This window comes from Crocodylus siamensis, chromosome 1 (assembly GCF_052110815.1).
Source record: "Crocodylus siamensis isolate JL-2025a chromosome 1, ASM5211081v1, whole genome shotgun sequence".
Classification (NCBI taxonomy): Eukaryota; Metazoa; Chordata; order Crocodylia; family Crocodylidae; genus Crocodylus; species Crocodylus siamensis.
Window position 1 is genome coordinate 269838844 of NC_143395.1, and position 16285 is coordinate 269855128.

The window sequence follows — 16285 nt, forward strand, 5'->3', positions numbered from 1 at the left end:
AAAATTACCCTGCCCACCTCCTCCTGTATCTGCAGCCAGGGGGAGCTAGAGCCACTAAAGCAGGTGCAGTATAAAAAGCTGCCCTGTCCTAGCCCCATCAGTATAAAAACCTGCCCTAGCAAGCAGCTTAAGACTATTCCTTCTCAGGAGCTTCTGTGACCTGGCTAACTGATATCTGGACTGCTGTAGCAGTCAGCTGGACTGCTGTAGCAGCATCCCAAATCCATTTTTTAAAATACCCCAAAATCCATGTTCTTCCACAATTAGAACAAAAGACCACTATACATATATATATACACACACACATACATACATACATATATACACACATACAAAGAGAGAGAATGTTGGGCAATGCTTTATTGATATATTTACAATGTTAAAGCAATTTGGAAGCCTACCAGTGTCTCTATTATCATCATAAAATAAATTATAAATATCTATGTGTTGATGTGTGTTTTTGGTTTTCTTCTCACATGATAGGTGTGTGATGGGGGATGTGGGGTTTGCAGAAGAGGGGTGGGAAGGGGTGTGGGGGAAGGCAGATGGGTGTGGAGGGGTGTGGAGGAAAGCAGGCTGGTGTGTGGCTAAGTGTGGGGCAATTGTGGGGTACTGTGGGTGTGGGGGGGACCTTGTAGGGGTCTGCTCAGAAGAGGTGTGTCCCCTAGCTCCCCACAGGGTGCAGCCCCCCGCCCCCTCAGCACATGGCCTACCTCCTCTGCAGAGCCTCAGCTCCACCCTGGAGGGCCACAGCTTACCCCCTGCAGCAGCGGTGGGAGGGGGGGCACTCAGAGCCCGCTGCTGCCAGCCTGCCATGGTGCGGCGTGGCCCCAAACAGCTCAGAGCCAGTACTGCCTGTGCTGCTCATTGGAGTCCACCATCATTCAGAGGTGTCATCTGGGGGCCAGCACCACTTGCGGGGACTGCGTGTTGTACCGAGCCGGGTCCTGCCGGCACTGGGGCCACTCGCACTGCCAGGCCAGGCCGGTTCCATGATGGCAGGACCTAGCTTGGCACAATACATGGCCCCTGCGCACCGCGCTGGGTCCTGCTGCCATGGAACCAGCCCAGCCTGGCAGCGCAAGCTGCCCCTGTGCTGGCAGGACCTGGCTTGGCTCAGTGCACTGTCCCTGCACGCTGCACCAGGTCCTTCCTCCAGTGGTAGCACTGCCTGCCCCATGGTGCCTGCGGGGAGGAAGCGCGCAGCATGACCCAGCCTAGCGTGGCTCGCTAGACTGGCTTTGCACCAGAGCAGGACATGCAGCTCCGGGAAGTGCAGCTCCTGTGTAAACCCACACTGGCTGTGCAGCCTGGGGCAGATCAGGTGAGGTCGGACTAGCAAGGCATATTTTCCATCAGGTTCAGGTGTGCCAGAGCCTAATGGAAAACCTGCCCTGCCAGCTCAGGCTGCACAGCTAGCACGTGTTTGTACAGGAACCACACCCCCTGGAGCCGCACACCCTGCTCTACTGCAAAGCAAGGCTAGCAAGCTGTGGTGGGCCGGGTCGGGTCAGGACCCACTGCATGCTACTGGCTATGTGCTCTGGCCGCTCACCACCTCCCCCCTGCACTCGCCACCCCCGACCCTGCTGCCACATGCCTGTTTCCCCACCTGGCAGCCACAGTGCCAGCAGTAGCAGGCAAGTGGGGCTGTGGCTCTGCTGCAGGCACAGCAGGTGGCAATGCAGCGCTGTGACCCTGGCTCCATACATGCTAAATGGACCCAGCCTGCCCATCCAAGGCCATACACTAGTGGGCCTGGCCAGGTCCATTCACCATGTACAGAGCCCAGGTCTCACAGCACTGCGTCACTGCCCACTGTGTCTGTAGCAGAGCCACAACCACGCTGCCTGCTGCTGCCAGCACCACAAAGGCTGGGGGGGCAGGCATGTGGCAGCCCCCACTTGACCCCCTCCACAAACCTACCCACTAGGATATCCCCCCCTGCCACTCCTCATACCTCCTGACATCCCCAACTACTCCCGACACCCCTGACATCCCCCTCCACTCCTGACACTCCCCAACATCCCCCCACTTCCCATAGCCTCCAACACCACCCAGTATTCCTCCCCACTCCCTGTAGACCCCCGACATCCCCTCTACTCCTGACACCCCCCTGCTACTCCTTACATCCACCCACACTCATAAACATCCCCACCTCACATGCCTAACTTACCTTTGACAGCGCTGGGGATAGCAGGAGCCACCAGAGATGCTCTGGCCAGAAACCAGAGCATCTCTCGTAGAGGACTGACTCCCATGTTGCCTCCAGGCATAGTCCAGGAATGTACCCTGCTCCGCTGTTCTGCAGCACGTTTTTTTTTACCCCTGGATATCCAGGGGTCTAATTTTGCAAATATGCAGTACAGGGAATTTTTTTTCTCCCACATGTGCATCTTGCAGTGTCTCAAAGGGGGTTGAAACGCTGCAAGAAGCATGTGTGCATTCATCTGGACACACCCATAGAAGAGAAATGGGTTGAAGTACTTTATTTACCAGAGGAGTGGCTAACCTGAGCTATGCATGCCATAGGTGTTATGGCAGCCTATGGCACACAGCAGATCAGGAAGGGGATGCCAGAACAGTGGCAGATGGGGCATCAAGCAGAAAGCAGATCTGGCAAAGAGCACAGGGCCAGAAGCAGAAAGCAAAGTAACCCTGTATTTCACAGTGTATAGGTCAACACAGCACATAGGCCGACCCCCCAGCTTTCTGATCTGAAATGTAAGGATTTTCATAGGCATGGTGTATAAGTCAGAGCTGGGTTTGGGTGGTACAGCACCATCCCCTGCAAGCAGTGCTGCTGAAGCCACTCACAGGGGGTGGGGCCATGCCAGCTGAATGCCAAACCCATCCCCATCCCCCGTGTGGCAGAGCCTGGCACCACTTGCAGGGGAAGGGGAAGGGGAAGGGTCTGGGCTCAGTGCTCAGCTGGCCCCATCCCTATGAGTGGTGCTGCAGGCTCCGCTTACAGGGGATGAGGCTGTGCCAGCCAAGCCCCTTCCCTGACCCCTGCAAGCAGCACCACCAAAGGCTGAGAGCCCAGTGCTACTAGCAGGGGATGAGGATGTGCCAGCCAAGTGCTGAGCCCAGCCCTGTCCCTTGCAAGCAGCACTAGGCTTGGCATTAGGCAGCACCACTCGCAGCAGGCGGGGCCAGGTTCAGCACCCAGCTGGCGCAGCCCCATCCCTTGCAAGCCCTACACTGGTCACAGGCGATGTGGATGGGGCTGGGCTCAGCTGGTACACCTTATTCCCTGAAAGCAGCAAGAGGAACTGGCAGCACCGCTCGCAGGGGATGGAGTTGTGCCCTCTGAGTGCAAAGTCCAACCCCGTCCCCTTTTTTTGATGTGGGATAGCATAAAACTCTAGATTTTTAAGATATAAAAATTGGGCTTCAAAACCCGACTTATACACCATGAAATACAATAAACATGTAGGCAGCATAAGGAAGTGAACAGAAAGCAGAGAAGTAGATCAAGCAAGGGAAGGGGAAACCTAATGTGGGACTAACTTGTGGTACACCTGCCAAAAAGGTTTGCCCCCACTAGCTCTTTGTATTGTTTCTGTGTGTATTGTATTTTCTTGCATACTGCACACCCCCAAATAAAGCATTCACCTTGTTTCTGGAAGGCAGAATGAAGAAAAAAGTAATTTTTCCAGCGTGTGCAAGTAAATCCTCCTGGAAACATATTGTATGTCTAGGAAGTGTGGCATCCCAGAAGAGTTTGCAGGTGAGGCAGCAGGAACTTCCTGGCAGGACAGCAGCAAGCCTAGGAACCTGTAAATGGTTCCTTATGGCTGTAAAAATTTCTTTATATAAGTTTGTATAAATAATGAAGTATTGTTTCCACATCACAAGCTTCATTAAGATACTGCAGACTGCAACAGCAACTCATTCACTCTCAGTCAGTGGCTTTTTGGCTACTGCCTCAGAAGCAGTTGCAAGAGGGTTAGCACTGGACTCTGCCACTGCTCTTTGCAGCCCTAAGGAGAAGTGGCAGCAGTCTTGATGGCCAGGAGCTTCCATGTTTGCTTGCTTTATTCCACCCTGCTACTAGTCCAGCAAAGAAAAAACAGCTTCCCCGATTGATATACACCCCAATATTTGAGGGTTGATTTGCAGTGAAAGATGTGCATGGTGTGAGTAAATATGGTAATTCATTTATTTTACTGAATGATAGCAGCACATGTTGCGTTACCCTGGAAAACAATACAATGGAAGTTATCTATTATCAGTATATTATTATAGTACTTCATGAAGTGCTTAACCCTTTTGATAGTGGAATTATAAAATTTTATAAAATGTTTACTAGAAATAAACCTTTGAAGAAAACATAAATATAAGTCAAAGGACATGACAACTAAGAGGATCCTGCCTCTGTAAGGGCTTCAAAGTCCCTGAAACTTATACATAAGAAAAGATCAAATACAAAGTTAAAAGATCACTGATAAATATTTTTGCTTCACAAAACAAAGAATTTAAACAGTTACAGCCCAGTACTGCACAAAATGAGTTAAGAAATGGAAAATTAAAAATAATCTGTTGTACTTAAAAATCAATTAAATTAACAAAAGGTGTGTCTTGTTAAGTAAAATCCTTGTTTTAGTACTGGTATCAAATAGACTAAACATTAACAGGAAAATATTCTGATTTTTATTTTTTCACGTTATTATCAAGTACACAATTACAATAATGTCACACATCCCTATATGATTCTATGTATTTCGTTTTTTCTTTTCTTTTTTTACAAAGTGTACAGAGGGAAGGACGTACAATATTTAACAGGGTATTTCTACAGAACAATAATTTATATTATGTCCTTGTAAAAATCTGTACCTTTTTAAAACATTAAACTGAAACATCCATTTTATAGCATTTGCTAATCAAATCATTTAAGAATTAAAACTAGCCTGTAACTAATGTCAGTACATTAACAATAACTATAATTTCATTTTCTCTTTATACAGACAAATACATTTACAAAATCCACTTGACCAAACCCTTAATTTTTTTATTTTTATTTTTTTTTAAAAAGGTTTTAATATTGTGCTTTTTAAAAAAAAAGTGTGTATGATTCCAGGCTACATAAAAGAAATAAAATGCGTAAATTTTGTGTTCTTTGTCTTTCAGCTTATTTAAAAAAATATAGATCTAAATGACTAAAACTCTTCAGCAGTTCTGTGGGAATTTATGCAGATTTTATACACTTTTCTTTAAGGTTTCCATTTGCATAGAGCAAGTCGTATAAGGGAATTCTATCTGAACAAAGAATTTTTGCAATATTTGAATGGAAAATAACGCATTCAGTTTTTGCGCACATATGGCCCCCATTCTACAACATGCAGCATTTCGGCCAACTGATATGCCAACAGAGCCCCACTGAATATAGCAGAGTTTAATGGAGGCACAGTAGTCCACCTATGCACTAAAATATCAAGGGCTGTTATTGGCAGCATTTGCAGATATAGCACAGGATCAGTCTGCGTCCCTCAGACAGCAGAGACTGTGGGGAACAACAGTAAAGTAGCATTAGATGCATTTAGCTTTTCCTGAAATGATAAGTTCAAGTCAACTACAAGTGTTAACATTTAGAGTAAAACATAACAGACCGACTGAGCAATAGTTGCAGTTCTTAATAATAGTGAAGTTTAGGATGTGAATGTCTTAGAGCAAACCTCAGTTTCATTACGGGGCAAAGTTTTTACAAAAGACTCAGTAAAAACCAAGGGCCAAGTTCTATACCCCTTCCCAGTGAATATATCCCATTAAACAAAATGGTACTACTCACACTGGCAAGTGCCATGTGATGGGATGAGTGGTTGCAAAATCTGTCACAATCCTATATTTGTACTTCAGGCCAAATCCTGCCATCTTTAGTCAACTTTTGACTTCAATGACACTCTGAGCAAGACCACAGGATCGGATATCAAAACTTCACATGCAATCAAGCTATTCAGCTTTGCTTTACTTTTGTTGTCTTAAGACACATGACTTCATGTCTTCCACATTTATATAGCAATTAGCAACTGATGCAGCTCCATAATATAAGTCTTCAGGTGGCAACACTGCATACAATAATTGTAATACTCCCCCAGCTGTTTATAAACAAATGAGAAGAATCCGGTTAATTCTGGATACTAATTGCTTAATAAACAGCAGTTTGCCACAGATGCTAATGGCTCATGGAAAACATCCTATTTAGAAATGGTTCTGCCAGTCATAGATTATTTTTATTATTAAGGATATTGGCCTGGAAACCAGAGCTCTATTCTCTAGAAAGTTGTCAGCTTCTACTCCCTATCCTCCCACTTGAAGTTCTCTCCCATTATAGCAGGCTTTCAAAACTGAGGCATCCACTGTCCTTTAATCTAAAGAAATTCCCAATAAAAATATGATTATTTGACCCAAATATTGGTGTTTCATATAGCAATATTTATATTATATAAATTCTTATTTAATTTGGGGTATACTTAACTGTACATATTAAAAGTTGCAACCTGACCAGTCAGCAAGAACAACTATATTTCATATTTTGTCAACATTTAGTCATCAGTAAGTTGAGGAAATCGAAATTCATTTGAGATACACAACCATTCAACAAAGAAACACACAGTAATAAACATAATATTTATGAACATTCTACCTCCAAGAAATAAAAATAAGCATTGAAAAAAATGCCACCAACCATCATTTGTACTTATTTATAGGGAGGAATGATATATCCTTTGTAAAAGAAACTGGAATAAAAATGCAGAATATTTTTGTTCAGTAATGTTTGATGGGTAATTTGACGTTTAATTTGCCACAAGTTCTGTATATGCTAGACAATTAGGTGGGCCCTAATGACGTTATCCTTGACATTAAAATTTCCTGTTATTTTATACACATCTGACAATTTATCAAGAGAAAATTTAAAATATTTTTAAAATTCACAACAAAATTGTATTAACATGGACAATGTGAGTACCAACAAGGTCAGTAAGATAAATATATTTAAATAAACTATTACGGTTGAAAAATTCAGTATGAGACAGGGTTTACTTTATTAAATGCAACTTTATTGTTGCCATCTTTTCCTCATTTATTAAACAAACTGAATAGAATTCAGAACACGCTATTGAACAAAAGGTATAAAAGTCAACTAGAAGCAATAATCCTATTTGTATACAGCAATAAATCAAATGCACAGTATGCTTGTTTTATGTAACTGGTGATTGACTTTAAAATAAACTGACTGCCTAGAAGGCAATATTCCTTTATAACTCCAGCCACGTAGTCTGTGAAAGAGACTTTAAGGCAGCCCAACATCTTTATGATGCCTCATAATGTGCTGGTTCTTCTCTGAAGGTCTTCGGAAACCTTTCTTGCAGTATTCACAGCGGTGAGGATAGTCTTTTGTATGAATGGAAATAACATGTCGTTTGAAGCCCGAAGCATCCGTAGTGCTATACTCACAGTACTCACATTGATAAACTTTCCTGCCACTGTGTGTTTTCATGTGTTTTTTTAGCTCATTTTGTTGCCTAAAGCCCTTTCTGCACCTCTTACACCTGAATGGAAGATCCTTTGTGTGAACTGAGAGAATATGACGACTCAGAATAAATGGATCTGCAATCTTAAAGTCACAATGTCTGCACTGGTGCAATTTTTTACCCTTGTGCGCTGCCACATGTTTTTTCAGTTCTGAGGGCCTATGAAAGCCTTTATCACACATGTCACACTTGTGAGGATAATCCTTTGTGTGGACTGAAATTATGTGTCGTTTCAAATCACTTGAGTTTGAGCTCTTGTGGTCACAATGCAAACACTGATGTGTTTTACTTTCTTGATGCATAAGGGCATGTTGCTGTAGCTCTTTGGTATCTGAAAATGTCTGAAGACAAATATCACATTTGAATGGCATTTCCTTGCTATGTTTAGTCTTTATGTGAGTTTTCAAGTTAGAAGAGTCGGCAGACCTGTACTCGCAATATTGGCACTCATATGGTTTTTCACCAGTGTGAATCCGCATGTGCTTTTTGAGCTCTGACGGATGACGAAAGCCTTTGCCACACTCCACACAAATGTGAGGAAAGTTCTTGCTGTGCACTGCCAAAAGATGACGACTCAGTAAGCCTTGCTCTGCTGTCTCATAATCGCAGAATTTGCACTTATGCATTTTATTGACCCCTTTGTCCCTATGTACCATCTTGTGAGTAAATAAAGCTCCCGCATGAGAGAAGCTCTTCCCACATTCATCGCATTCAATAAGCTTTTCTGTTTTGTTGGTCAGCTTGTGGCTCTCCAAGTGGTTATGTAAACTTAGTTTTTTATTGGTAGTGTAATCACAGTCCGTGCATCTGTATTTCTTCTTTGTAAGAAGGTGCTCTGGGTGATTTTTCATGTGCCTTTTCAAGAATCCTCTGGATTTAAATTTCTTTCCACAAATCATGCAAGGGTAGACAGTCAAGGGGTGACCATCAGGGCCAATGATTATTGCTGAAAACAAAAGAAAACAAACAAAAATCATGAAGTTGATATTCAAGCCTTTCATTAATATTTGTTAACATTAAGTTATATGGTTAAGTATATCAAAGTGGGTTTCTTCCATTTGCTATACTGAGTCGGCTTTAACCACTTTTCCACATTAAATCTATAAAACTGCAAGTCAGAATTTCCCAACAGTAATAGCTGCGGATTCAAAACTTTTGCCTTTAGCAGCAATGTCAAGCATGAAACATCCAGAGGGATGAGTGTCTCTCCAATCACAAATCAATGTCAGATGAACTACATTAATGAAACCTGCAGAAATTCAAACAAAAGTATTTAACTGATCAGTTAAATAAATTATACATCACAATATTCTCTCAAAAGTATTTTTTAATTGGAATCTATCATTCTCTATTAGTAACTACTATAAGCAAAAAACACAAACAGCAAACAACTTGTTTTTCCCAACCTTCCAAAATTCTAGATTTAATACTACTTTAACAAAATGAATGGATCTTATTCATCACACAAACCTTGCTATGCAATATATTTTGTTTTAACGTATTAAAAAGTAAATGCGTTACCAAATCAGGTAGCGGCAATGGACAGGATAGAGTTTTTCATAAATACCTGGCAAAGAGATACCAAACATTTCTTTCACTTGCAAATCTGAACTGGTTCCTGGGTACTGCATGCTGTAAAACTCATTCCCTCCCCACTCCCCTCAAATGTTTGAAAAAGATGGGAGAAATACCAGAATATGGAAATGGAAAAGGTAGGATTATTTTAATTTTCAAACTTGTCCAATTTGTTACTCAAGAGTCACATAAAATTGACTAAATCATAGCAGTTCCAAGTGAAGGAAATGTTTGGTGCCTTCATTTTAAATTACGGGCTCCTAAAACAGATGCACACAAAAACAAGCAGCTGGCTCAAGAAGGAACGCTGCACAGTAATGCCAATATTAGCTTGGGAGAAAAGTTGTGCACATATTCAAATCAGTAGAATAAGTTGGGTTTATAAGATTTAAACTTCTGCTACACTATTGCTTTTATTTTGGCTGAGGTAGGTTCCCTTTCATTTGAAACTATGGAATATTCCATAAAGATTTTTAGTTTGAAATTTTAAAAAGAAAATATACGTTGGCCACATGACCTGAAAAATCTAGTCAGCAAGACAAAGAACACAGTAATCATCTTTCTGTAGAAAGCTGCATCCCAACCAACAACGTACATTTGTTTGGGAGTGTTTATTTGCCTCCATTTGCACACTTATATGGGTCCTATCGCTAGAGGACATGATCACTTCAGTACTTACCTGTCTGATATTGCCTGGATTCAGGTCTCCTCTTCTTCTTTGGTTTTTGTTTAGCTAGTCTCCCAAGTCCAGCAGATTCATCTATGTGTAAGAGTGCACTTGCCGTGCCATTCCGACTTTCAATGCCATCATTACTATTACCTAGCAAGACAAATTAAAAATGACATACCTTCATCACACTAAAGATTAACCGGACTATCAAAATTATACCAATAGTGAAAAATGCATGAATACTTAAGGAGGCTAGCAAAAGTTTGGGAAGTGGGAAATTCCGGAACACAAAACAAAGAAGCCAGATATTTAAGGCAAGGCATATAAACCAGGAAAAGCTCACAGGTACATTGAAAGTTTGCAGCAGGAGAGGTGGAAAAACAAGCAGGAATGGGGTCACAGTTGTGGGACAAAGGTTAGAGAAGGAGCATTGGGCATGTCTACACATCGCCGTACAGCAACACTGTTACTGTGCCATGCTTTAGTACTTTCTTTTGGAAGTATTAAAGCAAGGCACAGTAACCACCCATATTACGCCATACAGGTGGAACATACTTACATTGCCCCGCTACACCACCATAGTGGCACGCTATAAGCGGGAAACATGCTGCTACAGCAACGTAGCTAGTGATCATGTGTAGACCCATGTGATTGCTATGTCGCCATAGTGCGCCACATGGCAATGGAATGTGTCGCTGCACTGTAGGGCAACATGTGTATGGGCCTACTAAGATGCAAAGAACTTCTTGGCTTAAAAAGACAACACATGAGCTGCAAGTGAAGGATGTTAGACACTCTTAGTTCAAGCAATGTTCCTGAGTAATGAGAAAATTGAGGTGGGAAAATGGCACAAGCACATGCCATCTGCTGTGCCCATCATCATGTACAACGAAGAGAGAAAATGTGAGCCAGAAGGCAAATTGGAAACCTTCAATAGCAAGTTCTGGGTTGAACACATTTAAATTACTGGGGTATCCTGAGGGTTAGCACAGATATTTAGTGTCCAAAGAAGCACTACTGAAAAACTCCATTTTCAGGAATGGGCAACAGACAGCCCATGTCCAGATGTGCCAGAGAGACCCATAGAGGAAACAAATGCTGGAAGTCTAATGAGGCTCAGGGAAGCTTGCAGAACACACAGCTATGGATTGGCACCCAATGGCAGCCTGAGGAGCACCCAAAACCCCGTTAAATCAAGAAAACATTAAAACTCATTGAACCACAATCTATTTGGGAGATGCAACTATATAGGATTAAAAAAACCCTATATAACAGAGCATAAACTGGCTAATGCAGGTGGAAATACTGGAATTCAAACCCTATGCAGTTTACAGAAGGAAATGGAAATCAAATTTTGCAAGGGTTCCTTTGTCTCTACTCCCACTACTGCAGTTTAAAAAAGATTTTGCCATACATTTTAGGTTGCCAATTCTGTTCACAAACTTTTTTCAGGAAACATGAACAATGATATTATTTATATTGTACAGGCAGTCCTCGACTTACAACATTTCTAAACTGACACCCTGTTTCAACTTTCTGACATTGGTTTTGACTTTACAACGCTTGATTTGATATGACACCATGACAGCAAACAAGTCGCTGCATCACCCATCTCCCTGGAGAACATCTGTCCAAACTTCCTTGGACACTCTCTTTAAGACAGCAGACAAGACTCCAGAAAAACCTGTAGCCAAGAACCCTTCAAAAAGTCCAAACAAGAGCCCTTCAAAAAGTCCAAAGTCACCTCAAAGAAATCCTTCCAAATCAATACGATTGCTATTTACAATATAAATTCATTAATGTAGCCATATTACTCATCTATAATGGATTGAGTACAAAATTGTGGGTTATTTTTGGTGAAAACAGGGTATCAGCCTTGGTTCAGGAACCAATCACCCATTTATAACATTGTTTCCTATGGCAAAAATCGGTTCCAAGTTAGGTGTCGACTTAAGATGCCATTTTCAGGAACTAACTGTGTCATAAGTACGAGGACTGCCTACTTTGTATCTGATATTCTATTAGGGCTGATGTATGAGACCCCACTTCTTTCAAATCACTTGGCTTGACATGAAGTGAATGGAAGTTTCATATGCAAAAGGGTTTGTTTTTTTGTAAGATCAGACCTGTAATTTGGGACTCACCTCCTAATACCCCAGAAACTTTCATAAAAAACAGAACACCCCACTTCCACTATTTGCAATTCTGAAACTTTCCTCTCATACAAATTATTGTAGTGAACAAACAGTAAGCTCAACATTATAAAAAATAAAGATGACAACATTACCTCTTGCCCCCAGGATTATAAATTCTAATTACACAAATAGTCAGAAAACAAGATAAAACACATCAAATAAATCAATGGAAAAATACTAGCATTACTGGCTTCTATTTAACCAAATGTTTTGTTGGCGATTTAACCCTAGTATTTTAAACAGCATTTTAAGGAAGAGCAGTCACCTGATGCACCAGGAAAAGAGGTGTAATGCATAAGAACAAATGAAAGCAATAGTTGCAGGAAGACACAAAGTGAGCAGTTAGATGGGTTGCTTCGACAGAACACAGGTATCAAGAAAGTGTTTACCAATGAAAGGCAAAGAAGTTTAAGCAGAAACAGGTTCATACAGAACCTTAAGATGTACCTGAAGCAAGCAAAAAGGTTGAAGTGTCTTTGTAGCAGATAACAGATACATTTGAAAGTGGTCATCTATTTTTCAACTAACTCCAAAAAAGCATTATTTAAAGTATGTAATACAATGATTCTTCTGGATTATGGATGCAAAACAGAACTAAACATTCAAAAAATACTAGATTTTTATTCCCTGCTTACTAAAATGGAAACCATTCATCCCACTAGGCTTAGGTACAATGTAGAAGAACTATAATAAAATACTGTTTTTAAGCCTTGACTATTACTGTTATCTCATCACCATCATCCCTCCATCAGTCTCTTCTTTTCCATTCACTGACACCAAGGTTTCTCCATCCATTCTCAATATCCACCTATGCCCAATCCAGTAGGACCCATGCTTGCACATACCACAATTCCTCTTGCATCCCTTCCTTCAACTCATTCATCAAAAGGCTCCTTGTGTTTACAATATGAGTACACCTGTCACAATATTTAAAAAAAAACTCCATTTTATGTTTCATCCCTCTTCCCTTAGCACTGTTCACTCACAATTTCCTTCATCTTTACACTCACTAAATGTGCTGTCTACAGATGTTACCTTCTTTCTCTTAACTAAATTCTGGATTCCCTTCAATTTGGATAATCTTTTTGTCTCCTTGGAAACTGGTCAACAGCATCTCCCATGTGCAAAGATAAGGCTTCTACTCTATCCATCTTCCTTGATCTCACAGCAATTTTAACATTTTCCATGTCATCTTGTTTCCCCCTTGGCTCTCATGGCCCCGTTTTCTCCTGGTGCTCTTCATTGCTACTTTTTTTGTGGTGACAACAAAACCAAGTATCCTATCATTCCAACTTCTAAGCGAAATAGACTTTTTATTTAATTTCACCATCTTCTTGCCTTCTAAGCTTTAAAAAAAATTATGTTGCTTATACCTCCTAAACATTCTTAAAATCTGGCAGTTTTTTCTGTCCACTTAGCTAAATTTCTCATCCAAACTCTAATCATCTCCTACTCCAGACTACTGCAGCATCTTCCTCTATCTACCAGGAAAATCCACCTCAGTTGATTCAAGTGCATTACAATTCAACAAGAGCATTACGATTCTGACCATATAGCTTAGTTAAACACCTCCACTGGATTTCCATTTTCATCCAAAATTCAAGCTTCTATTACTTATCTCTGAAGGCCCTGCCATTACCCACCCTTCACTATTTGTCTACTCTTATATCTTACCTGGTTGCTTCCCCAGTCCCTTACAGGCACCTAATAATGACCACCATGATTGTTATCAGTAGTCTGTAAAGCACTTAACCTATCAGTCTTCAAGTTCCTTCTCAATAATCACTTCAGCGTTGATGCCCATGTCAAATTCCCAATTAATAAGGGACAAGTAGACAGCCAGTAGAAACTGTGGATCCTTTTAAGATGATAATTTGCTAATTTACACCACTGACTTATCAGTCACTTCCTTCATTTGTTACACCACTTGTTGCAAATTATCTTAAAATTATATTGTAACCTCTTTGGAGAAAAGGCCATTTCCTTTCTCCAGAGGCAGAAGCAGAAGTTAGACACTAACTGGTTCAGAGAGGTATAAATTTTGGTAGGCAATAGCCTATTTTGCCTCTCTGGACCAGTTGTTATACGGTTGGGCAGCATCAAGCCCAGGGGTGGCCAAGCTGCAGTTCAAGAGCTTCATTGGGTTCCAGAGCAATTTAAGTACATCTGCTGAAGAAGAGAAGTGGCATTATAAAAGCATTCTGTTTCTATAAGTCTGCTCATTTATTATTGGCTACATATGATCTTCAGTTCTTGCTAATCATTTATTCTGAGAAGTCATTTAACAATATTTTATTATTTGGGCTGAGGCACTGTTTGCAAGTCACTGACTATGGGCCATACACATCTGCAAAACTTTGGGTCTTGCAGCACTCATCTATGTCAAGATTTTGGTTTGCAGCTAGAAGGGCTAGGAAGTTTGGCCACACCTGGTCTAGCACATGGGCTCCTGATATTAGTAGAGAGATGATCGACTCCCATAAGTCAGTTCTGGTGTCAGCCAGTGTCCCAATAACAAGAAATGGGAGGAACAATTCTGAAATACCAGCCATCTGCAAAGGCTCACTTAGTAAGGCAGTACAAAAATGTCTCCGTTTAAAAAAAAATATTTCATGAATAAAACTAAGTATTTATAACTCATCTTCACTGCCTTAAATGAAACAGCAACATTGCTTTTCATCTAGAGAGTAACTGACCCCTACATATTCCTGTTTGTCCCTTTTGACAAAAATAAATATTCAGCTCTCTATCCCCAAGTCAGCTTTATTGCTTCCCAAAACTCTGAAGGGTAGAGGTACTCGAGATGCAATTTTTCAGCTGGAAGTTTGTGTGCTTCTTGTAGTACTTCCTTTTACATCATGCAAATATGAAGGAAATGCCTGTTAAAATGGAAAAAGAAAGAAGCCTGCTTTACAATTTTCCCCCTCCTCTTCCTCCCTTCTCTATTCAGCTTTAGGATTTATAACGCCAAGAAGATATTCCAAATATCATATTCTTTCTATACTAGCCATAGTACCTTAAGACATGCCTGATTATCACCTACCATAAGCTGCTGCCCAAGCTATTGGCATGAAAGTTTTGATTTCAGTGTCATCAATCTGCTGTTCATGGGCCACTGCTGCATCCTCCTCCCCTACAATCACTTCCATATAAACCTCATCTGTAATTTCTGCAACATCTAAAAGAAAGAGAAATTAACAGTAAACAGTATTAATAAAATTTTCACATAATTAAAACTAAAAATCCCTGTCCCCAAATGAAGGCCACCTACTTACTTAGATCTTCATCGTCATTCTGAGAATCATTTACAGTCATGTAAACCATTTTTTCCCTTGGAATACGAACACTGTTATTTTGATCGAGTAGTCCCACTCCATCATTCTCAGGCTCACTCTCTACAATGTCAACTGTGCCCCCTAATTAAGAGCAAAAAACAGTACATTTCTACTAAATTACATGTTAAGCTGAAGAACTACACAAACGAAAAAATAAATAGTGCATATTCTTTAACATTTAGAACCCATAGCTTTTTAAAGGTCATTTGAAAGAAACTAACCACAATTTCTTAGGCCCCTAGCAGACATTATACTTAAGATGCGACTGGTCTGTTAATTATATCTTAAGTACTAACCCAGCTATACATTCAAGGAATTAATGCTGCTACAAAAAACGAAACCAGCCATAAAAATAATACACACAAAAGGTACAATATTTTTGTGGCTGGTTTCCTTCACGCCTTAAACCTAACATGTGGCAGGGTTAGGAAAACACCAACATCTCTAACTAGCCTTGGTGCCGTCTCCGCCAATGATCAGTTAACTGTCAGCAGGACTGGGACCCTATCAGGGCTTGAACCACCATTGCAATTAGCTGATTTTCAGCTAAACTGGTACTGCACTGAGGCTGGAAACCCAGTGCACTCCAAATCCATCTGATGATCATCTGATTGTCAGCTGGATTGGGAATGCACTGGAGCCTCCTTGACCCCTGGTGTGGACCCAATCTGGCTGACAAACAGATGAATGTCAGAGCTGGCAAGGTTCGTGCCAGAGTTCCAGCCAGCTGGGTGCATGACAATCAACTGATTGTCAGCCAACTCTAGGGACCATGAAAGGGCCAGTTCAAGCCCTAGAGCCAGTTGACAATCACCTGATTTTCAGGTACCCAGATTTCAAATTGCTGTGCAGGGGAGCCCAGAATCCTGATCCCAGGCTCCCTCTGTACTGTCTAGTAGGGTATGATTGGGATCTGATTCCTAATCCCAAAACAGTGTGTTCTGCTATGCACATGTGGCATGGCAGGAGGCGTGA

General features: G+C 41.4%; 1 protein-coding gene across 2 annotated transcripts in view; it reads right to left on the reverse strand.

Moving 5' to 3' along the window:
* Positions 1-4633: 4633 nt before the first annotated feature.
* The window catches only part of ZFX (zinc finger protein X-linked), a 35231-nt gene continuing 23579 nt past the window's right edge, over positions 4634-16285 (reverse strand). For both annotated transcript variants that reach the window (XM_090062141.1, XM_090062151.1), the window contains 4 exons: positions 15251-15391; positions 15019-15153; positions 9790-9930; positions 4634-8481 (listed from right to left, as the gene is read on the reverse strand). In XM_090062141.1, coding sequence (XP_089918267.1) covers positions 7295-8481; positions 9790-9930; positions 15019-15153; positions 15251-15391 — 1604 coding nt within the window. In that variant the 3' untranslated portion in view covers positions 4634-7294. The remainder of the gene's footprint in view (positions 8482-9789; positions 9931-15018; positions 15154-15250; positions 15392-16285) is intronic.